General features: G+C 35.9%; 1 protein-coding gene across 3 annotated transcripts in view; it reads left to right on the forward strand.

Annotated features, from left to right (window-relative positions):
* The first annotated feature begins 2845 nt into the window (after positions 1–2845).
* Positions 2846–24831, forward strand: part of PCDH15 (protocadherin related 15) — a 353847-nt gene continuing 331861 nt past the window's right edge. For all 3 annotated transcript variants that reach the window (XM_013130209.3, XM_013130207.2, XM_013130208.2), the window contains exon 1: positions 2846–2936. In XM_013130209.3, coding sequence (XP_012985663.2) covers positions 2846–2936 — 91 coding nt within the window. The remainder of the gene's footprint in view (positions 2937–24831) is intronic.

A 24831-nucleotide genomic window follows, 5' to 3' on the forward strand; every position in this document is an offset into this window, starting at 1 on the left:
TTGACCTGAAGAAACTAAGATAGTCTCCTGAAATTGCTTGTTTCTGGGGTTGTTTTAAGGGTAAAAGGTTGGAAGCACTTGACAGCAAATGCCCCCTAATGTAATAACATTGTTCGCATAAACTGAAAAACTGACCAAGTGAAATTCTTTAAGGATCTCCTCTTAGTGTAGGAGGAATGAATGGTGAAATATTGGTGAAATATTGATAATGTCATACCTTAAAAGTTCCCAGGAAGTCCAGTGGTGGCACTGGATTCATCTAAATCTATTTGGGTAATGTGGAGACACTCAGACTTTTATTTAAAAGTTATCAACTAGAATAAGTTATGGTGTGAGCAGTTTCCCTTTGAATGTATCTTAGCAAAATCCAGAATGACTTCTGAATTGGCTAAGTGAAAATGCAGGTGACAGTAATCAAATGAGCGTTTTGGTAATTAGGAAGGAGGAAAAAGCCACTTTCGAGCAACACTGGAAAACTTCCTGAGTGGGTTCCTTAAGGAAGGGATTTTTGTTCTTTTAGTTCTTCTCAAGAAAGAACTAACTGCTCTTTTTCTCTATAGGTAACATATTTGATGAGCTTGAAGCTTCGTTTTCATAGCTGTGTGTCAAGCTTTTAAATATATTTTTTTTCTTATGGATAGTGGGATCTTTGCTAACCATTCTGATCCCCTCATGTGTACAAGAATAAAAGCTTTTTAGGAAGAGCTCATTTGAGCTGTCTCTACAGGAGTTAGGAGCAGAAAAAGTTGTAGAAAGGCCTGTGGAAAAGAAAAGGAGAGAGGATGAAAGTGGGTGCTTTAATATGGTCCATAGATACTATTACATGGCTTGTGTTCATTAATTCCTGTAATCTTGAGCTGTTTTGTCAAGACTGATATTTGCTTACCTGAAATGAAAACCATCACGAGATCTGCACTTCTGCTTCCATTAGACACAAGCTGCCTCATTGTTTGATGTATAACGTTTAAATTCTTCCTGAAACTGCTCCCTATTGCAGCTAACTGCCTGCAGTATTGTACTGCTGCTGAACAGGGTGGGAAGAATCCTTCTTAAATGAAGATGGAGACTGGAAAGGCTTCTCTTCATCCTTAGATCCCAAATGAGAAATGGAGCAGTATGCATGGTGTAGGATTTTAAATGGGTTTTCTGCTCCCCTTTATTTTTACAGCATTGTTCGGCGTAGTGTATATTGGTATTAAAATCTTCCAGAAGGCAAAAAGTCAACTGTGATCCTTGACTTTACAAAGAGAAAAAAAGCTCTGCTTGCTATGTAAGGGAACTTAATAGATCCTACCCACGTCAGTTGTCCTGGAAGAAGGCTAAATATATACAATGTTGAACACTTTGGAACTTTACATATTTCTATAAATATCGACCACTCAGTCTGGTTTATTAAATCTCATTGCTTGCTTTCCTCATCTATTTGAAAACAAAACTAAAAGCAAACAGAAAACCTATTTTCCCACTAAAACTTTAGGCACACATTTGTTTTGACCTTTTTTTTATGGTTGTTTTTAGGGTATTTTTTGGTTTTGCTTTGTGTTTGTTTATTTGGTTTTTGTTCTTGGGTTGTTTTTGTTTGGTTGTTTTTCTTAGAAGAACATTTTATATCATAGCTCTATTTGCTTTATATTAACCAAAATGCTTGACTGCTTGATTTGGAATGAATTCATATCTTAGAGAAATTCTTAGCTTGTCCAGTACTCCAGTACTTGGTTGAAACTATCACCTATTTCTGTTAGTGGAAGCCCTGCTTCCTTGTAGCTTGGATGACTGTTAAGAGTGATCTAAAAGGATGGTTTTTATGTCCTAAGTAGATTTTTGTTTTTTTTTTTTCTGTTAAGGTTGTTAAGTAGGGGATATTAGTCTATTTGTTTTACGTGGAATGAAATGCGGCAGTTTTGTAGCCGTGATAGAAAGTTATAAGCAGAAAGTGGCGGTGAAATCTGAGTCAAGTGCTTTGCTTGGGAAAATTGACAGCTCTTAAAACCTTTTTATACAATAGCTTGTTTTTATAATGCTGAAAGTCTATCTCCATTTCATGCTTCTGTTGCTATGAAGTTCATCGTATTTATCACAGTTTTTGAAAAGTGAAGGAATATTTTTAGGTTATTCAGTTCTGGGCTGCAGAAATATGCTGATTCTATGTATTAGAGCCATAAACCAGAGCTTTAGCTAACTTTCTAATATTACTCTAAATATGCTCTGGATTTTATCCGAACCTGTCTTCACCAGTTTATTCTCTTGGTGGGTGGTTGTTTGGTTGGGTTTGTTTTTTCTTTTTTGTACATGTGGGGTGTGTTTTGTTTGTTTGTTTTTTCCCCTTTGCTGGGCATGAACCAACAGTCTGTCTCATTAAAGAAGACCATTTATGGCTTTCACTCATGTTTTCCTGATGGCTGATGTCTTTGAATACTTGGTTCCTCCTGACTTCTGCAATTGAACACTAGTCTTAATAAGTGGAATTTGTCTGATACTGTCACTTCTCTAAAGTGCTTTAAAGCATAAGGCTGAAGCAGGATGGATAACATAAATATTGTATGAAAATGATGGAAATTAGACCTGATGTAAGCAAGAAGCATACATTTTCTTTACTTGGCCTATGCATACGTGATTATCAGATTAATGAGTACATGTGTATATACTGATTCCAATGGGATTAACCTAGCTTGTTTTAATAGAAACAATGTTACGCTCATAGACTGTATTTATACCCTACATAGTTACAGATACATAGTTACATGTGAAATAGTTTGTAATCACTCACCTTTCTGTAATTTGGTTGACTAATGCATGTGTCAAATCTTTATTTTTCAGATCTGCCTTGAGTGAAGTTTGACAAAAAATGTTACAGCGATTTTGTCTCTGGAAGCGGTTAGCTGTAGGCATTGCAGTTACTACTACCTTAGCATGTTGTTTGGCCCAGAATGATGAAGGTAAGGCTTTTGCTGTGGGATGATTCTGTGATTTCATTTTAATTCCTTTGTGCCCTTCCCCCCTCTTCCCTGCTAATTATTACTTTAAAAAGTAATATGATACTTGTAGGAAAGACAAGTTACAATAAAAATAGATCTGGATATGTTTCATGATTTTAAGCATCTGCCAATGATTAAATTTTACAAAACTATTGATTTACCAGGCAAGATAAAGCTATGATTATTGAGTATTGGACTCTAGCATTAAAATTTGTTTCCTCTTGTTCACTGAACAAATACTTTACCTTTATTTGTAAATTGATGGTTACACAACTCAGAACAGTAGTTTGAGAGAGAATTACATACAAGGCTGTATACAGGCCTGACCAAAGACTTGAGAAAAGATCCACAATGAGGGTCTTCTAGAGAAACAATACTTCAGAAATCCCAAAACATGGCACCAGTAGCTCATGTTCTTTCTCACAGCATCTTTGTTAGGTTTAATGAAGAGATACTGGAAATGTGTTCTGCCAATTATCTATAGTAATAAAAAATTGGGGCATTTTTTGTTTGGCTTTGGTTTTGTGGTTTTTTTTTTGTTTGCTTGTTTGGTTGGTTTGGGTTTATGTATTTTTTGTTTGTTTGTTTGTTTTTTTAATTGCCATCTAACAGTTTGGCTTTTTATTTGCTTCTTATACTGAATGCTTCCAACAGTTCTATGAAAACTTCAATAAAACTCACTTGTGTCACTAGAAAACAGAGAAGACCTGAAAATACATATTGTTTTAAAATTGGGTCTAAACTTTTGGATGACTTAGCATTACATCTACTCAACATATCCACAACTCTGGAGACAGTGTACAGACAGTATCAGGGTTTTACCAGCATTCTTCTAGTGCCTTAAATTAGCTTCTGGAAATTTCAAATTTTCTGTCTAAGCCAGTGTTTCTGATGAGTTTAAAAGGATCCCTGCCAGTGTGGTCATATCATGATATTTCTCTGAGGGTCCCGACTCATAGTATTTTGTTTAGCACAGAACCCAAACTTGCAGTTATTCTTAATGATAATGTTCTTTTCTACATTCTGAAGACAGGAACCTGACTTTTCAATGAATATAAATCTGATGCATATAGTCAAAAGTATTGTTACTTTGCTGGGGGGAAAAACTTCAGAAGTACTGTTGCTTGAGCAACAAGGAGCACCTCAATGCAAACTTGAAGAATTAACTAATTTAGCTAAAAGTACTTCAAATTCCATAATGCTATAATAAGAAAAAATGATACAAAAATTATTTGAGACCAAGGTGGGGTATTGGTTCCTCAACAGATGCCACCCAGATAAGGAGGCAATGCTTATATAAATGATTAGTTTGAAATATATTTCTTGCAACTAAATAGAATACTATTTTCTGAACTTAGATCATTGCAGAGAAGTACTTTGGCATGTGTGGTGATAGTAGAATTGTTTTAATTTGCAATAAAATCTGTTACCTGAAGTATAGGAAAGATGCAATTCTTTTAGTAATTGCAATTTAAAACAGTGCAGTTATTTCAACAGTAGAACAATCTTGAATACAAACAGGAAAAATCAATTGCAGCAGAAATTATAACCTATTTCTTTGCATCTAGCATGCAAATGATCTGTTTTTGTGGTTGTAGCTGTGTATAGTTAGTTGCATGCCTCTCTTACTGCATTTTGGTCCATTAGCTCATACTTTTCCTATTTCAGATGTTTTTGCTTGACCTCCTGAGTCATCAAATTTTCCCCAGTCCCAGCAATTAATGATGTTACAAAGCAGCCTTAAAAACTTTGTCAAGGACTGCCTTGGAAATGGTCAGGCTGCTTTCTTGCTATACTTCTAACAAAGCTTCTCCAGAATCTCATCTGCTTATTTGGCTTAATACCCTTGTCTTGTAGAAATGAGAGAATTTATTCATGGCTAGCTGGTAGTGCAGGGTAATCTTTAAATTCAGGTAATGTGCTTCCATCACTGGTGTTTATGCTTTCCATCCAAGGAACATTTAGAGCAGTAATTCATTCTTTTTATTTTTTGCTTCCTGAACAGGTTTCTCCTTCAATGTATGTTCTTTTTCCCCTCATAATCCAGGTAGTCCTGCTATGTCCCTTTTTAAAATAAATTTCTCTCTTAAAGTGGTTGCTGACATTTATATATTATGTCCAAGTGATAGCCTGACAGTTCTTTATGATGTCAGCTGTGGTTTGCTGTCTCTTTTGGGGTTATTTTACTCAAAGTGTATTGTGTACATTGGTGGCTGGCGGCTGTGCTGTAATGTAATACAGTTCTTTTTCTATGCCATCTGTAGCTGATAAGCATGGGCCTTTAGGTATTTTTTTTAATTATTTTTATTTTTTCCCCCATAGCAATGTTTTTGCCAGTGGTGTCTAAGGGACACAGAAAGCAATCTCAAATTTGTGCTCAAGGTTTTTTTTTTTTTTCCATTTATTCCACTAATAAACTTGTGTCCCGATTTTCTTGTTCCAAATTTTCAGTGAGCTGAAATTTCAGGCATATTATTACTCATTTGTAGAGAATTCTATCACCTTTCAGGACAAATTACCCACCCGAACTAAGTCTCCTTGTCATCCCATTTTAGCCAGCTCTTTTCAGGTAGTACTTTCAGTTTACTCATTTCCTGTGGGGAATTCCATATCCATGGAATGCAGATACTTTGTATCTATTGTAGTCCCTTTGTATCAAAATAATCCTTTCCCCTAAACTATGAAAATAATAATTCTGTTGTTGGAGAGTTATCCTATTAGTCTCAATGTACTGTTGATGAACCCATTCGTGTTTTCTTACAATGATTTCTTTGATTATTCCTTTACTCAGTCATATGGTATGCTGGAATAAACATGGATGGGTAATGTGTTAGAGGGTTTTTTTGGTTGTTTTTTGTAAAAGAAATCTGGATTTACGATGTCTGCTGCCCCTAGTTGGCTCTTTTTCAAGCAGGAATCCTGCAAAGATTTATTTTTTTTTTCCCTAGTAATATTTTAGCTTAAGTAAAAGTAGAAATGACAGTTATAAGCTTGCAATACATGAGATTAGGTCAACTACAATCTCTGATTTTTACAGTGCCTCTCTATTAAATTCAGATGCAAACTCATGCATATGACTAGAAGAAACACTTTAGCAGCAATCTTACGGTCAACAGGGAATTTTAAAACTGTCTTTGTGCCCTCATGTCACACCAATCCAATCCAGCAAAAATGATCTTTTGATAATTAACCGATTTAATAGTCTTTAGCATTTAGATTTAGTATATACCTGCCATGAATGATGTAGCTGTGAACTGGGGGGTACCAGTAATTTATTCTTCTATTCTTGAAAGAAAGGCAAAAATAAATCTGATCACAGTTTAAAAAAAAAAAACAAATACAAAAACAAAAAAAAACACAAAAGCAAATCAAAAGCAAACCTAAAAATCCACAAATGAAGGTCGCAATAATTCCAAGAATTTTCAGAAGTGTTTAATGGATTTATAGTGGTCTGTTTAATATAATGTTGTCTGATGGGTTTTTTTTTCCTCTTTTTTTTTTTTAAGTGGTCATTTCTGGGGCTGCTTTTAACCCCTCTAGCTGGCTTGCTTTGCCTTTTTATGCATAAATGAAAAAAAAGTCTGAGAAGTTTCTTATGTGTCACTTGAAGATTTTTAGCAATAAAACAAGAATACTGACAAAAATCTACAATTACTACACTTGGAGATGAGACCATCTTGGTTCTTATGTTGTAATGCAGGTGCAAATTTGGATTGTGTTTTAGGGAGTTCTTGAGGGGCAGGAGGGAAAGGTTGAGCTTGCAAAGGCTGTATGTTTTCCCCTGCACAATTTGATAGTTGCCGTCACCCATCTGTGTGTCTTCTCAGCTGGTTCAGGACTTGTTTATACATAGTTAAGAATTGAACAATGAGACCTGTTTAAGGAAAATACAGTACTGTAATGCACAAGAGTCATAGAATGGTTTTATTTGGACACCGTATCATGTAATATCCAAAAATGCCAAAATGCCAGTGCTTGAATTCCATTTCCATTCAGTATAGAAGCAGTACTTATGTTAAAATACAGAAAAGTAGGTATGATCGATTTTGATTTTTTTCTTTTTACTTTTTTTTTCTCAAATGTACAGGTAAATTTGGACTGGGCATCAAAGTAGTATGGCATTATCTTCTAATCTAATCTAATCATTTCCCTACTTTTGACAAATCTAGGCTGTTGAACAAGAGATGTTCCATTGACATCTCCACCAGGGAATATGCATCTGTCACTGATGGCTCAGTGGCTTTTGTATAATTCTGATCTACTAATTGGATCTTTCCTGAGAGTATAAGGCTTGTTAGCAAGAGTGTCTTTGCAGGACAATTTCGTACTTGGGAAACTCAAAGGAATGCATGTTAGAGTTGTCATTGCAGTTTAAGTTACCATGTAGTTGGATGAAAAAAAGCAAATATAAATTCCTTTGGTTTAAATAGAAGATATTAGATATTGATTTTTGTCCTTAAGCTAATGAAGGACCTTGAAGGGTGAGTTGTTTTTTTGGGGGAGTATAGACTTGTCTGAGATAAAATATATAGCGGGGAGAAACTGAGGAAGTCACTGACTTCAGCAGGAATTGGTGAAAAACTGTGATTGCTAGGTATTAAAAATACCTCAAATCATGGTGTATGCATTAACGTTGTGTTGAACACTTAAGCACCTACAACAAAGTTAGCTGGCTGTGTGGGATGCTGTCCAAGGTAACAGCTTGCCAGGTGAGCCCAACAATCTGCCTGGCTGTGCCGAAGAATAATCTACTACACCACCCTGCTGCTGTTTTTACTACTACTACTGAGGGAAGGGTGCATGACGATGGCTGGTTTAAAAGTAGACAGGCCTCGTTTATACCAACATGAAGATTTTTGGCATCAGTATCAAAAGAACGGAAACAATCCTGACTTCTTTTGGACATTGGAAACCCCCCCCCCCCCCCCCCCCCCCCAAAAAAAAAACAACAATGAAACCCACCCCCCCAAAAAAAAAAAAAAACCAAAACAACAAAGACCCAAGCAAACAAACCCAAACTACTACATGAGCAAATACAGCTCATTTGGTTTATTTTCCATTGTCTCAGCATGCTCAGCTGACAACTGTATGGCTGCATAACTGCTAGATCTGCAGCAGGAGAGGGTGATACCAAGGCTGGAAGGGCTTAATAGCAGCTTCCAGGTTCAGCACAATGTGAAAGTGTAGCCTCACTGAATTCTTGAACTGGGACTCAGACTATGCAAGGCATTTGGGGCAGGCAGAAAAAAAAGACATCTCTCGCCAACTTCAGTGTTTAGAAGGTGTTGAACTAATTGAGATAAAGTCCATATATAGTTAGTGCTGTCATCTGAAATGAAATAAAATTAAGGCTAATCAGAAGGTTTACTTATCCGAATACTTATTTCACTTCATCAGCGTTTAGCAGATGTTTGGGGTTTTGGTGGGTTTTGGTTTGTTTTTTTTTCTTACATCAGGATGTAAGGAATGGCCATTTAAGTTGTCTTTATCTTTACCCTGAGTGGGAGATTGCTTTTTAAATAAGGCGTTTCTGGTGAGAAACACAACTTTGCCACAAGGATTGTTCAGGCATAAGCTCCTTTAGCTGTTTTTCTGCTGCATGGGGCTTCATCTATTAGCTACTGTCTTTTATTCAGTCTAGCAAAATGCTACAAAAATTGGATAACTAAAGGGCCTTACAAATCACTTCAAAAGGCTACTTTAAAAATAAAATGCTTTCAGACCTTGATATATTACCATTGGGCAGGAAATTAACTCAGGAAAATACATATTTGAATACATGTAGCTCATTTATCATTCCCTGAGCTGTATACTGTACACATCCAGTGAAAGAAGAGAAATGCAAACAGGTGCTTGCCTAAGGGCTGCCTCGGAAAACCTCTGTTCTTCAGAACAGAAGTAATTTGTTTGTTTTATGAAACTTGCTGCTTTTGTTTGGGAGCTCTGTCACTTGATTCTGCAGTAAACATAAAGGGCAAGAAAGCTATCCTTGATGTCTTTGAATTGTAGTTCAGCCATTAGTTCGGCTAAAGGGTTTAGTTCTTCAAAGTGTAACTGATGGGATGACTTGAGGTGCTGCTAGCAGCAGTTTATCAGTTTCCTTTTGACAGGAGGCAAGTTAAATTTTTGAAATACGGATATCAGAAACAAGGTTGATCTAAGCAAATGTGCAAATTTTAGCCCTTGATCTCCTGGCAGAAGCAACAGAGTACCCTGTGTGCTCCCTGCCATGGTCCTGGGATGGATGAGGCAGGAAGCCACATATTGAGAAGTGAAAAATTCCAATATCTGTGGAACAACCAGACTGTGGCATCCAGCTAGGAACAAGACTATTCTAGTAGTCTTATTCTTCAGCACGTGAGGTGGTGTGTGTTGGATTGCTTGGGCTTTATGTTTGCAAGCATTGATGTTCTTTGAGACTCCATGTCTTGACTGACATCAGACATCCATGGGAAAGCTGTGAATATTGAGTTGGTGCTTTTCCTTCAAGGGACAGGTGACCTTTCTTAAGATGAGATTCACATCTAGGAAGGGAAAGTGTGGTACAGGGAAAGCAGAAACCCTTGTGAAAACACAGTGTCACAGCTTGTGTTCTCTCTGTAACAGTGGCTTGAACTTTGGGACTTTCATAAACTATAACTCCAATGATACTGGGCTGTGCTCCGAAGAATTAGCAACAGTTGTGTCTGTGCATTCATATGTTGGTTTATAGCCACAGTGTGTGTGTATTAAGCAGAGCTAACCCCTGTAGTGGCAGTTCTTGTGCTTTTATGGTAATAGTTGGAAGAGTCTCCAGTGGAGTGATTTATCTGTAACTTTATTTGATAATTTAGTTGGTGTTTTGACACAGTGTTACAGTAAAGAAGTCGGGTTTTCTAGATTATTGAGTCTGTGATGTCCATCTCATATCCAGATTTCACAGAACAAATTTGGTGCTTCCATTGAAACTAATTCCTTTTAGACAAGACAGGTGATGCACTGACATAGTGTGAATAAGGCATTGCTTTCTCAGGTACGGTAGATTTTGTCCTTAATTCTGGGGGGTTGAGGTAGGTTTTCTGTGTACAGCTGGGTACAGAGGATTATGCTGTAATTGCTCTGTTTATTCTACATGTGCGTTTTGCATCTCTTCTAAGTAGCATAAAGACATTAAATGAAGCAACCTTTCCTGCTCAGAGCTTAGTTGAGCTCTTCTGACATCTTCCCCTCTGGACTTGACTTATCTGCTGAGGTCCCCCTTCTCCACATGTGTACATTCTCAATTTCAGTCTAAACAGAATCTGCTTGTTGTAGATAGGACAATGCAAATTTAATTCTTCAAAATCTTATTCCAAGCAATTCTTTTCATATTTTTTTTGTAGTTCCATGTGTTTTGATGTAGTTCTTCACAAGATAAACTCCATCTGTGCTAATACAGTAAATCCATCTCAATTACCTGCTGAATTGCTGAGACACATCCAGCTGGATCAGCAGAATCTGTTTTGGTTTATTGCAGGTTTGTCTTAAGCATAAATGTATTTGCAGATGAGTAGGTCACTAGATCTAGTAGTAAAATAGCTCATACCAGTTGACCATATTTCTTTGCTAGGAGGCCCTTAATAAGAGCCAATGCAAATTTTTATTGTGGCTGTTTATCGAAATAACTTTGGAGGAAACCAGTCTTTGCTCTTCAAAAACAATTTCAGTAACTATACTAGTATGACTTTCAAAAAGCTTACAGATAAATACTACAAATGTCAGATTTCAAAATCTGCCCACGTACCTTAGTGCTATTTTTTTAGTATCATGGTCCATCATTTAGTTACATTGCCTACTTAACTTTAATTTGTATTGCAAATATTGGGCTAATTTGTTTATATTCACATATTGTATATGTAGTAGCAGTTTGGAAACTTAGAATTTCTGGTTGCATCATTTTAATATGGGAGGCTAGTAATTGTTTTTTTTCCTGTAAGAACTGACTGCAGCAGACTACTTATGCCAATAAGGAAGCTTTGAGCTACTTAGGGTTGAGTTTGGATGTATGTAGCGTGCAAACAAAGATGAGTTCCAGTAAGTAGTCCATTGCATAATTAGTTGGCTTATGTACCTAAATTATGTCTTAGAAATGTAGTATTCATAGCACAAGTTTTTGTTTTCCTTTACTGAAGCTTATTTTTAGACCAAATTTTTCTAAAAGTGTTTTCTTAAGATGAAGCAATAGGTCCAGGGATAGCAGTCTGAGCTCTTAGCAGTCTTCTACTATACTCATTGTATCCACAGGGTGTGTGAGGAATGGGATGAGGTATGAATTTAAACACAGAGAAACATCCATTTGTTTCTTCTTTCTTGAGGCTTTCCCTTCTTCCTGCTGGCTTGTGCTCTGGTGCACATTTGTTTCCATGGTCAGTCTTCTGTAAATACCTTTTTTGTGCATTATAATAATTTCTCCCTTATCTTTGGGGTTCCCTCTTCCTCCACTGAATTTCATTATTGTCTTAGCAGGCTCCATATTCCCTCTGATCCTATACATAATTGTCCCTCCCTATCACATTACCTTCCAGACACATCTCATTTTTCCTCTTAGTCTAGCAATAAAAGTTATTTTTTGAATGCTTATATGAGAATGTCACATGTTGATAAATAAACTGTGATAGAAATAATCTCCCTGTTGCTACTGTGCTTCAAGTTAATCTATTTTTTATAAGTATCTGTTTAAAACAAGGCACAGGAACTTCAACTGGATCAGAACTTGATTACATTATGATTTGATTTTGACATAACAAGAACTGATTCATAGCTGTGTCCTTTAGAGCACAGGTTCTGTGCATTATAAATTGCAGATTTAGTTCTGAAGCCTGTCAAATACCCAGTTTTGCTTCAGTTCAGTTAATTGGGAGTGATGCATTCTTAACGGTATCAAGAACGAGTGTATGTTTTCTGTTTTATCATGTGGCAAAGATATGATTGAAGAGTGGGTTATTGCAAGGACACTTCAAGTTACAATAGTAATAAATATGAACTTTTAGGTATTTAGTACAGAAAAAGATCAGTAGTACTGTAACGTAGTTGTTCTGATAAAAAAGTGTGATTTTTTTTTTTTTTTCAGAGATTTTGACTTTCTTGTTTATTATTTGGCAAGTGTTGGCTCCTACTTTGGAGGGCTTTTTAATAAGGGTCTGGGTTTTTTCAGCACTTCCAGAGGGTCTGAGTTCATGTTCTAGACAACTCTACCTCTGTTGCAGTGTGTGTACTGGGAGCAGAGTCGTGTGCTTGGGCAATAACTGTAAAGAACCAGCTCTCTCAGCTCATCTTAATGTATTCATTTTACAGTAATCATTTTCAGATTACGGGATCGTTACTGTTCAGCTGTTGTCTCATTAAATATAGTCAGTGTTTTTCTTGAATAAAGCTCATGTAAACTCAGCCACTTGCTAGGGATTTATGTGTAGTGCCTGTGGTGAGGAAATGTCTGGGGTTTTGAATGTAAGCAAAAAGCAACCACCAAAAGATCCACAAACCAAACACCCTCCCTTTTCCACAAATGTTGCTGTAGCTTTTGAAGTAACTGCAGATTGTAATTCTGCCTGCCTGTGTTGTCTGGTGAATAAATGCCTTAAAAATAGTAGAAAAAAATCTGTATTGCAGTGTATTGAGGCAAGCTTTAAATGTATAGATGAATAGTTTATATGTGTAGGATACAGTGAGCATAAATCAAGTATTTAAATAATGTCAAAGTATCATGATCCACCTAGTTAAGACCCATTGCAAAGTGAAGGGCTGAAGAAGCGAAAAAGTGAGGGAGAGAAGTCATGTTCTTCAGTTGGACTTGTAGATAAGTGGGATTTCTCTGCAATTAAGGGCTGAGAAGATCTATATCCTAAACCCCTGATTTTCACAGAAGGATGGGTGTTACAGTCTGAGTTTGAGTGCCTTTATACACAATACCATTTCAGTTTTTCTTCTTTGAGTTCACTAGTGATAAACATCACTTTTCACTTTAGAAACATTTAAATGGCGTTTCTATTCAAGGTATTGCAAACTGTCAGGCATTTTTAAACATTCTTCTGCAAAGTAGTGAATAATTTACAGACCTGGTTTGCTCTTCTTGATCCTGTACCAAAATATCATAGCTTTAGTATCAGATTTTTAACCTACTGCTTATTTTCCTGCAATATTGATGAAATATTAAATACTTGATTTTTTAATTTTCCCCCCCCCCCTTTATAATAGATCAAATCCTGCTCTGTGGTATTTTCTGTTGAGAAAATGAAGTTTTTTCTCCTCGTTTTCTAGAATGAACTGTTTATATTAACTCAGTTTTACTGACAAGAAGGGTTTTCCGTTAATGGGAGCATCTCGTTTTGGAATGTGATTGCTCTGAGCAGCTACATATAATTCTGTTACTGCCAAGTTGTTCTGTGAAATTAAGGATGCACAATGGGATGGGAGATAAATATTTGACCTGCTGTTTCAGTCTAGCATGAGACTTATTTCACAGCTTATTTCTAAACAGAGTTGTTTGACTTATTTGTAGGGTCCTAAAGAGGAACACATAGTTGTAAGCAGCAAGGGGCCTCCCTAACTTAAAAATTTAATTTGAACCTCCAGATGGCTCAAACAAGGCATCTGTTATTGCCTGATGTTGCGTTAGTATTTCTGGAGACTTTTGTTATCTTTTTTGTAATCCATCGGCAAACTGGGCAGGTTTCTGGAGAAATAGCTGGGTGGCTTTTTTTTTTTTGCTTTGTTTCCCAAGATGGATAACAGCAGATTAAAATTAATTACTCAAAATCCACAGTATGTTTATTTGGCAGTAATAGTGATAAACATTAGGACACCTGACTGTATTTAGGGAGCTCCAAATAAATCTCACTCAGTTTTGGTCTGTTTGGTGAACAGGCTCACATAGCATCAGCAGTTGTATGATCTCAGTGTTGCCCATGCCCCCACACTGTCAGCACTCAGTCAGTGAAGAGAAATGAATTCCTTCTAAAATAAAATGAGTCTCACTTCTCAGAAAATGGGGAAGTAGTTCCCTGTAGCTTAATGTTCATTATCATGTTTGTAGAATTTAGAACAAGATTTGTACTGCTGTTATTACCTGTAATTCCATGTCATCTGATGTTTTATATCAATTGTTTTTAGACGTAAAAGGATGAAAACCAGTATCTTCAAGTTTGTGTCATGATTTTCTCCACAGCTGAGCATGATAATTATACTACAAGGTGCTAAATGGCTTTTTGAGCGATTGGTAATGGACCTTTTTATTTATTACACAAAGTTTCAGATACAGAAGTCAGAGACTTGAGCTCTGTTTCCCTTTGGTGCTTTTTTTTTTCTTTGTAGGCCTCCCAAGTTCTCCTGTACTATTTTTTACTGCAAAATTAATTGGAGAAAATCTCGGTGCTGTTTTTAGCTTTCTAATAATTTGAAGTTTTTACATAAAATGTTTCATTTTAAATATAAAATAAAAAAGCATTTACCAGTGCAGATGGGGAATTTTCTGGTAAGAGGCTCTAGAGAGAAAATTATGATGTTTTCCTTCTGAGAATCATCTAGATGGTTATTTGAACCCTTTTCCCTGCTTGACTAAAGTACAGGAGTTGCTCAAAGGAATTTCTTTCCTTTTTATTATTTTTTCTAATATTGTAAATGCCATCTTATTTGGTAGGTATTGTGTTGTACAGGAGAGAAGGGCATTAGGGGAACATTTGAAGTTTTTTCATGTGTAAATGCATTCTGTGAGCTGTTCCATTGACCCTTTACTAGTTGTTTTGGGGTTGTGTTGTTTTGGATGGGAGTAGAATATATATAATTTGTATTTGAACATATTTCTGCTATTTTATAACATGCAGCTGTGGCAAATTTTCATAGCTTTAGACTTAATTCAGTAGTAGACATCAATCAAATATGTTGGTTTAAAGTCTTTGTTGATAGAGATTTTGTTTACAGTTTTTTCTTCAATAAACTGTCATGTTCAGTAAGATATGTTTCTTATGAGACTCTCACAAAGTATGTCTGTCCTGATAGGAAATCCTGCTAAATGTACTAGTACCTTATGTAAAGAAGATGCTTTCATTTGATAGAGATAGGGTTAGGACCATTAACTTGGAGTTATTTCTATGTTTTTGGGTGGGGGGACACAACAAAAAGAAAACAGGAAAAACCTACCATAAAACATAGTATCTTCTGTAAAAATCATGCTGTTTCTACATGTGCAATATGGTGTGGATATGGTTTGGGAATAGCAGAGTTTTTGTTCAGAAATGCTCTTGAATAATTTCTGTGTGAACAGATAATGAAGGGAGAACTTGAATTCAGCAAAGAGAACTGAAAAAGTTGCAATGTGTAGTGTTGCAAAGCCCATCTTTCTGGGCTAATATTAGTTACAGGTTAGCACTATAGAACTAAAGACAAGCCCAAGGGTTTGTTTTGTTTTCTGGTGCTGTTAAAATTATGAACTTCTGTGTTAACTGAACCTCTATAATTCTGGTTATCTTGCAGGGGATAGGAAGGTAGGAGGAGGGGGGAAGGGAAAGTGGAATGATTTTAAAGTGAACATTTACAAGTTGTGTAGAAGAAACTGAGAAATACTCTGTCACAATGAGACTGAGGATCCTACAGCCACAAAAAAAAATGTCTGCTTTACTTTCACTGTACTGTAACTGCTCTGTGAAATCTTTCTAGCAGTATCTCAAAGGTACATCAGTAGTGTCCATTTTTCAAATCTCAAGAGCACAACCTGCAGGAAAGCAATATTATTCTTCATTTAATGAGGTTTTACCACATGAGCAATTAAGAAGACATAATTGGATGAAGCTAATCAGGAAGACACAGAAGCTTGCCCCTGGGATGCTGCTCAAGTCAATTGCTCCTCATATCTACAATTTTATCTGTTTAGTTAATAACACCAATGGGTATAGTGGCATGGGCTAGTGGTTTTACAGCTCCAGGGGCTTAGCAGTTTTGTTTTGGTTTGTCTTCAAGCTTTAGTGTTTTTATTCTGCTAAGGAGACAGTGATTAACAGATAGTGAGAGTCTCTGCTTGGCTAATAACATTCTGGGCCTCAAAGAAATGTGATGGACACACTGTATTTTAAATATCTCTGAGTTGCTCAGTATACAAACTACAGATAAAGCCAGACATTTACAAGTGTGGTCTTCACACAGTTCCATAAAATCAGTGAACCTGTTGTCTGGTAATTAAAATAGTTATGAATGTACTGACATGGAAAGATAAACTGAGTTAATGGCTTCAGATAAACAACCATTTTCTTCATTACTCAGAAATAAAACTGTAATGAAACAGAATCTTGAAAAAAATTTTATACTTGAGGTATATAAACAATCATAACTAGAAAATGATACTAAAAATGTCTCATAGCTGTTCTCAGCTGTTTTCTTACAGTCCTTGTGGGTAGAACCTTTGTATAATTAAATAGAGGTATGAAAAGAAAATGCCTTATCTGCTTGTTCTTCCACTGTAATCAGTGGCTTGGGATTTATTTTCAATTGTGTGTCTGGATAATACAAAATTAATCAACCTTTCCACTACCATCAGCCTGTATATGGAGTACAAACTGAGTACTTTTGTGTCAGGTATGCTACTTTATCAGCGCCTGCATGCTAGATAAAACGAAAAAATAAGGTTGAATGAGATTAGGAGGGGAATAGGATTTGGCACAGCTGAATGCTAAGAATGCATTTAATCCCTGCAGAAATGCCTGCCCAATTGCTGTCTCATCTGCAGGATTATTTTCAATGCTATCTCACAGATGGAAACCTTACAGGAAAAATTTGAAAGCTCTTCTGTATCCTTGTATTTCCACCTATAGAGATGAAACTGAGTCCAACTTGAGGGCATCACTTTTGCCCTCCTGCTGCTGACCTTGATGTAGGTGGTAGGTCTAAATTTTTACAGCATTTTTTGAATTTAAGAAAGAAATATTCTTTGCCCATCCTTGCTGATGTAAACTTCCCTTGAATATGCACTGGGATTGGATTGACTTAAGAAGAACACCTACTAATACTTCTCTAGTCAAACACTGAGAAGTGTTTGTGTGTATGTACATGTTTGGAGGGGAAATGTATGAACACTGATGGGCAGAACCTGGACATTTTTTTGGTACTCCTTGTTTTTCATAAGTGCCAGAACACAGAGGAGAGCTGTATCTTTACAAGAACAGCTGATCAGTCTTAATTTCTGCCATCAAGTAGCCTCTTCTTTTTTTGAAATATTGATAGTCTTTGCATTAAGAAGCTGTACTTGCATTTTATGTTAATTTATTTATACTCAGTGCGAGCATAGATTTGTTAACTTGTTTAATTACATTTCTTTGTTATTTGGTATCTTGGGAAGCACAAAGGTACCACTACTGTGTCTTCGGGGTTTTGGTTGTTTTTTTTTGTTTTGTTTTGTTTTTTTAAGATATTTTTTTCTGTGTCTTCAAGTCTCCCAGAGATTAGTGACAGACAGAGGTTTTGGTGGTGATCAGTTTGCCCTATGAGGCGTTTATTTTTGAAACTGATATCTAAATGAGTAAAAATTGAGAATTAAATATGAGGGTTTGGAGTCGTATTGCAAGGGATATGAAATGTCTCTTTCAACATAGCAGAAATGTATCGACTCTCTTCTTGAAATGTATCTGTTGTTTGATGATAAAGGTTCCAGACAGCAGATGTATTGCACTTCGGTTGTGTTATTAAAAAAGCAATAATAATAATAACAACAACAATAACAAAAAAAGTCACAAAACACAAAAACCACACACACATGACAAACAAATCATCAAAAAAAAAAAAGTCCTGTCTGAAGTGTATAAGCTTCTGAAAAGTTTTTCAGTGTTTAGAGAGCCCACACATCAGCACCAACCACTTTGCTTAGCTTCAACTCCATGTTTTGGTGGTGCTTGGCACATCTAGCGAATCTTCTTCAGCTGAGTGCTAGTGACCACTGTCTGCTGAAGGGTTCTGAGCCAAGCAGTTCTTTGTCTCATTTCATACTTCTTTTCTCACACAGATTCTTTACAGGAGAGATACCTAAAACCAGTAAGTTTATTTTAATAAAGCTTAAATTGGTTCAAAGACAAGCAAAAGTTGTAACTTTGACATTTAGCAGACCATTTTTTATTTAATAGGGACCAAGGTTTCCAAACACAAGTATAAGGAAATTCTGGCAGGAGTAACAGATGATGCCATAGATATGGCCTTTGCGATAAATTTGTTCTTTCATCTCAGACTATAGCTTGCTTACTAAACAGATGTTTCATAGAGGGCTTATGTTACAACTTCATGCTTTTCACCACTGTTTTCTTTTTTTTCTAAAATACATTTTGAAGAGAGTACTAACTTTGCATATAACGTTTACATTCCTGCTCCCCTCCTGCCATGTGTTTTTTTTTTAAAAGTGTGTTTAGAACTGGGAGATATTTTGAGAATTTACATGCGAATGTGAATAATAAACTGTGGGACCAGGAAGCCTAAGTACAATGCCTATAAGAATGAATATGATTATCATTATACATGGGAAGAATTTTAATTATAAAATTAAGATTGTGTATTTTTTTGCTCATCAAAATATGTATCAGAAGCGTGCATCTAATCAGAAGAAAAACAGTATATTCAAAGTTAAAGTCCTTACTGCTTTTATAATTAACTCACAGGTTCAGGACCTTTAGACAGAGGCTAGGTCTATGATGGACAGAAAGCAATCCATTGGACCATAATTTAACAAACAGGTGCTTCAAAGAGTGACACTTGCTGTAAAGTCTTATTATTTTGCATTTTTCATGGATGAGGAACATGTAAATGGATATGACTCAGGTGGCGTATAAAAGAAAGTACCTCCTATCTGCAACTTTGGAGCCTGCTTTCCACTCACAGCTCTCTGCCTTTTCAGTGAGGCTGTGGGGGCAACATTTTCTGGATCCTTGCCTAGTTAGTTTTTACATCTGTGAATGTGTCAACATTCTCTCTGCAAAATAAGTTAACTTTATGAAGAAGCTACAGGAACTTGCTTCTAAGTAGTAAGTTCATTATGTGCTATGTCCTGTAGCTATTACACATGTGCTTGGAAATATGATTAAAAACATATTTGTAGACCTTTGTGGCCTTTCAAAGCTTTTTTTTTTTGGCTGCTGATGTTGGATACAATGTTTTCTACTTGAAATATCTAAACCTTTCTGCTTTCAAAACCAAAGCACAATGTCTTGCCTTAATGCAAGAGAGAGTTCAATGATAATTAACTCATTATTTAGTTAAGACACATTGTCAAGACCTGTAAACATGCAGATGGTTATTTCTGCAGGGATGGAGTAGAGAATATTCTAGATATGTGTGCTAGATAACTCCGTGGAAATCTTGTGACTCTTGGACATGGCAGGTTGTTCTCCTAGATCAGGGTTGCATTTGCCATGGAGAAACAGGGAGAAAATTTGTACTGTTCTTTTGTAATTAAGATGTAATTGTGGAAGCCTATTTTGGTTGTCTAATTATAGTAACATTTGAGCAGGTACTCAAGGAGCTGAAAGATTATGTGTCTTAAGGCAAGGAATTGTCTTGCTTCCCTTCATTTCTGTGAAGGGCACAGTGGGGTTTTGCTTTACCAGCAGCAAAGAGACTTCCTCACCTTCTGTCACTGCTGCTTGATGTCTTGATTAAATTACAGGAAGATGTTGATCAACACTGACTTCATTAGAGGTGTCATGAGAAAGATATTTATAAGCACAATATGTAAATGCTCACAAAATTGCTAATTAATTACTTGAAACATAAACAATCCTAGAACTGGCAGGTTAATTGGCACAGCCTGTTTTCAGTGGGGGTAGGGATGGGCTAACTGCTGTATATTTGGCACATATGGTACCAAGAGGAATATTCTTGAATTATTTACAGCACCCAGTACTCAGCATAGGAGAGGTGACTTCAGAGGAGCAAAACAGCTTCTTATGAGTGTGCCACTGAAGTACTCCAACAACTTCACTCTTGATTTTTGCTTAATAACACGTGAATGTTTCTGATGTCTAAGATGGGGGAAGGGGTGGGGGTTATAATGTTAAAAATCCAAAGGGAGTTTGAGGTTTCATGACATTACAACTGTTTTCTAGTCTGCTTAATAAACCACTTCTTTTTAAAGGAAGTTGAAAACAGCATATTCTCAAGAAAACAGTTCAATGCTATTCACACATGGTAATGTAATATTCAAAAATTCTGCATCTACTTTAAAAAAATTAAAATATTTCTCTGTACCTAGAAAAAAGTGAAATATTTTTTTTCTAAATTTAATCTTAAATTGCATTTTAATGCTTCTTTTGTCTCAGCTAACCTCAATAAATTCTGTGGAAGATAAACTTACGTTTTCCATGTCTGTTGTGTACGAAAAGAATCCTGGACTGAAACAGGATAAACTGTTCAGATGAAAATGAGAAGCCTGATACTTAAATGTGATTGCAGTGGCAATGAACCTTAATATTGAGGCTAAAGCCTAAAAGTAAAATTTACTTTTTAGGAACAGGGGAAGGCTAAATATTATTAGCTCATCTATAGGCAGTTTAGCTGTCTATTCTCATATGTTTCAGTTAATAAATTCTAATCCTTTTTTTATTTACGTGCAAAAAGGTTTCAACAATATGAAATGTTGCAAGTGCCTCCAACTGCTTTTTCTGAGTTGCATGTATTAGTAGTTAAATGTTTTTATACAGCAGTTAAAATTGTTTTGACTTGAAAATCTGCTTATAGTACCTGGATTCAGTTTAATTCCAAATATTAAATATTTTTTAATCCTCTTATACGAAGTTTTTGTTTTAAGTGCATTGCACTGATAATAGGAAAAAATGTAATTTTGAAAATATTGAAAATACTATGAAATTTTAATGTTCAGTGCATAGTAATGGTTAAAAGCAGGTTAACTTCTAACATTTAAGCGCTTTTGAAGATACCGCAGTTATTCTGGAGTCATTTTAATGGTCTTAAAAATTATTTTGGTAATAGCAATTTTAGATGCTACTTGGCATAGCATCATATTTTTGTGTTTTACTGTGTTTTCAGGCACAAGTATGATTTTAAAGACTGTCAATTCCCAAACTGCTTTTAAAATGGGAAGTTATTTCAATCTAAAAATGTATTGCCCAAAAGATGGATGGTACTGCATCTTTCTAATGCTGTAAATGTAAAACAGCAATCCACAGCACTTGAAGGGCAATTTTCATGTACCAATCCCTTTATAGATTCTATATCTGTAAAAAGAGATCTGGGAAAATGAAAAAATTAAGCTACAAAATCTATTGCCTGTTCGGGTTGTATATTCTGTATTAAAAGCATGTTTTCTAAGACTGTGGTAACAAGAGCTTACAGTAATACTCTTTATTTGGTTTATGTCCTTTTTATATTTGACGATACATCAAGCCTCACTTTTTGTCCATTTAAAACTGAACCAAACCCAAATTCAGCTACAGTCAGATTTTAACATTTAGATTGTCTTTCACTTGAGTCTTTGAATTTCTGAGCTATGAATTTGACTAATGTTTAATTGAGCCACTCTGAATCAAAGCACAGAAATTCAGTATAGGTTTAAGAAGTATCACAAAAGTGTTTGAATCAAACACAAGTTCGCTCTCATTCCGTCCTGGTTTTCTACAATTGGAAATGTCTGTCAGGAAGAGCTGAAAATAGTCTGTGAAAGCCCTTCTTATGCTATTTTCAATACAGAGCAATTGCAGTACAAGCCTGCTAATGTAAAGGTTATTGCCAAGCTTATCCTAAATTGCACAGCTGTAGTTCTGAATTCAGTCACACAGGAAAGAAGACAGGACATTTTCCCCTTAAATTGGGTTGCTTAGTTACTCAATTTAAATGTATGGCTCTATGTAGCTCTTTATTAGGAACCTTGTTCTGTAAATCAAGATGTTTAGAGAGATTCTTTCATGTTTTTTTTCCGTGAATGTTCTCTGCTGAATGAGTGGTGGAAATATAAAATGTGGAAGTAAGTATAAGGTCTTTCAAAGGACTGTTTACTTAATGAGCAATTGGGGCATCTCTGAGGGTAAAATGCTTCTGAAAACAGAAGTATATTTTCCAGCAGGTTTAAATGTGAGGTTCTTTAACCTCAGCCAATGCCACAGTCTTAAAATTTCAGTTTTTGCATCTCCAATTTAAATAAAGCACAGAATGTGCTATCACTTTCCCTGCATATCACAAACTCCCAAGAGCTTTGCTGGGAATTTCAATTTATAAAAACATGTGGGTTTGAGGTTTTACTGTATTCATTGATATTCTGTTCTGTGAATCACTTAGTTCTTTTGAAACAGGCTTTCTCAGTAAATTGTACCATCTCCAACCATCCCAGCGATTCAGAACCTGCCCTCTTGGCACTTGCTGTTCTGACAACATTTTAGTAAATCAATTACTGCAGGTGTTTTGGCTTTGCTCCATTACACGTCTTTTTGTGTGGCAATGCACAAACTCTCTTTAATTTCTAGTCACTGATCAGGCAAAAATCATGTGTCCTTTTTTCTTTTTTTTTGTTTTTTTTTTTTTTTTTTTTTTTTCTCCCTCTCTCCATTAGTTTCTCATTTAAAATGGCCACAGTGTTATCAGTGACTCAGGCTTGAGGACTGGATTTTGTCATTCTCCCTGTATATCTCCAAGACTTTCATGGAAGTGCTTTATATACTTAACAGTGCAGAAGAAATGGGGGGGGGGGGAAGGCTTTAAATACTTTTGACTTCCTAAACCGTCTTTTACAAGCTCTTTTGTTTTCTTTCTCTCTCAACATGGGTGAAAAGGGTCACAGTTGAAGAAAAGAGTATGCTTGAGATTAAACCTGTTGTTTATTGCTTACTGCTTTCACTGAACTAAGGAGTGGTGGTGAATGTTTTCTTATTCTCACTAGAACAAATTTAAAATGCTGGAGTCTGGAAAATAGTTTTGGTTTGCTTGCTGTGTCAGGCTTTTTGTAGTACCAAAAGTAGTACTAAATGACTTGTCAGTGCTTCATTCTTAAAAAGATTGACTTACTAGCATTTGACGTTGAACTGTCCAATATTCAGAGAAATTTTGTGTGCTACACTATGTTCAGATAGGTGCTTCAGAATCTGCAGGGGTGGATCAAGGTGTCAAAGCCTCCTGTCACACTTGCCTGTTATTTGTTACCATTTTGTCATCAGCTGGTATTATTGAAACAGTTGAGCCAAATTAGAAGAGTGCGCATGATCACCTTGTGAACTTCAGGACAAAATGAGCTGGCTTATTTCAAATGCCAATGTGCTCTGCTTTACCAGGTCAGCAATAGGGAATACTTTTCCTCGAGCCAGGAGACAGTGACATCTTAAACTGGTACAGTATTTCTGACATAGCATAGTATGGTGTATGTGGTGTTAGCCTGAAAACTACCATATGTGTTCTTTTGTGGTAGCTAACTTGTCCCTTATGTTGGGAATGTGCCTTATTGTTATATTTGCACATATGGCTTTAAAATTAACTTGGTGCAATTGATGGTGATTCTAAGGCATTGTCAGGGCTCTTTGTATAGAGGCTTCAGAGTTACAGTGGCTTTATTTCAAGATGTCAATCAATTTTACTATTACATATTCCATATTACCATTTCTCTTATTCATAGCATATAGTCATGGAAGTGGATCAGAATCCAGAACACACTCTAAATTATTGTTTGCTGCAATATTTAGGGATGATAAAATGGTTTATGAAAAGCAAGGAGGGTGTAGAAGGTCAGTATTGAATCCTGTTGGATACTGTTTCTTGCTGCACCACAATGAGGTGGTACCATGTGAACAAGCAGTAACGAGGTTCAAAATGAGCTTGCCCTAGGATGTAGGTGTTACACACTTTTATGGATTCAGCAAGAACCTGGACAAATTAATAGAAAGGAAAAATCAATGAAGACTTAATACTATATTCTTGTAATACCATTTTTGTAGGTTGTGTTTAAAGATAGGTTTGAGTTTTCCCTGTTGAATAAACATGGCTTTATTCAGTGTGTAAGAGTTGTCAAGCCTTAGTTCTGTCCTTTGAATTCACAGCTTTACAGGAAAGCTGCCAGTATGACACACACTACCTTTCAAAATCTTTTGGTCTTGGATTAAATGTACAAGCAGACACTGAGTAATTAATAAGCTTAACATTCTGATCTTCATTAAACAACAAAAGTGAGTGAAACGTGAACACAGAGTAATTGCATGGTGTGATTTTCCAATTTAGGGAGAAGCCCTAGGTAAGTAAGGAATTAAAGCTGAAGATTAATAGACTTCTACATTACTATAAGGTAATCTAAAATAATCTATTCTAGTGACAAATTTTATTTTGCCAACAAATAAAATAATTTACTTCAGTAGTTAATTAATAGTATTTTATTGCATTTAAAGTCTTTTAAATCAGGCTATGTATCTGCTAGGAACTGAGTCAGGTTTTTTGAGACTGACTGTTGTACAGCCTGACTGCTTGTTTATATAAAAACAAACAAAGCTACTTATCAGAATATATAAAAGCAAAATTGAATGTAAGAAAATATAAAATATCTTAGAGTAATAACTGGGTGTTTCTGAAGCAGCTGCAAGAAGAGCTGGTGATTAGCATATTGAAGTGGATTATTTTTTTCAGATTTAATTTCAGGAGCGCTTAGGCGATGACAGTTATTTCACAAAATAATGTCCCCAGAAAGGTTCAGGTTGGGCATTTATTTTTCAGTTGAGTGTGTTGTACTCCCTGCAGGGCAGCTAGCATTTATTTTTTTTTTCAGGGTAAAACTCTTTGTCTTTGATGTGGTAGGATTAAGCTATTGAACTTTTCTTGAAGTTGTAATCTGTTACTGGGAGAAAATATCCCTTCTCAAGCACTATAATCTTTCTTTGGTTACAGTTAC

The sequence above is a fragment of the Melopsittacus undulatus genome, chromosome 4, assembly GCF_012275295.1.
Source record: "Melopsittacus undulatus isolate bMelUnd1 chromosome 4, bMelUnd1.mat.Z, whole genome shotgun sequence".
Lineage (NCBI taxonomy): Eukaryota > Metazoa > Chordata > Aves > Psittaciformes > Psittaculidae > Melopsittacus > Melopsittacus undulatus.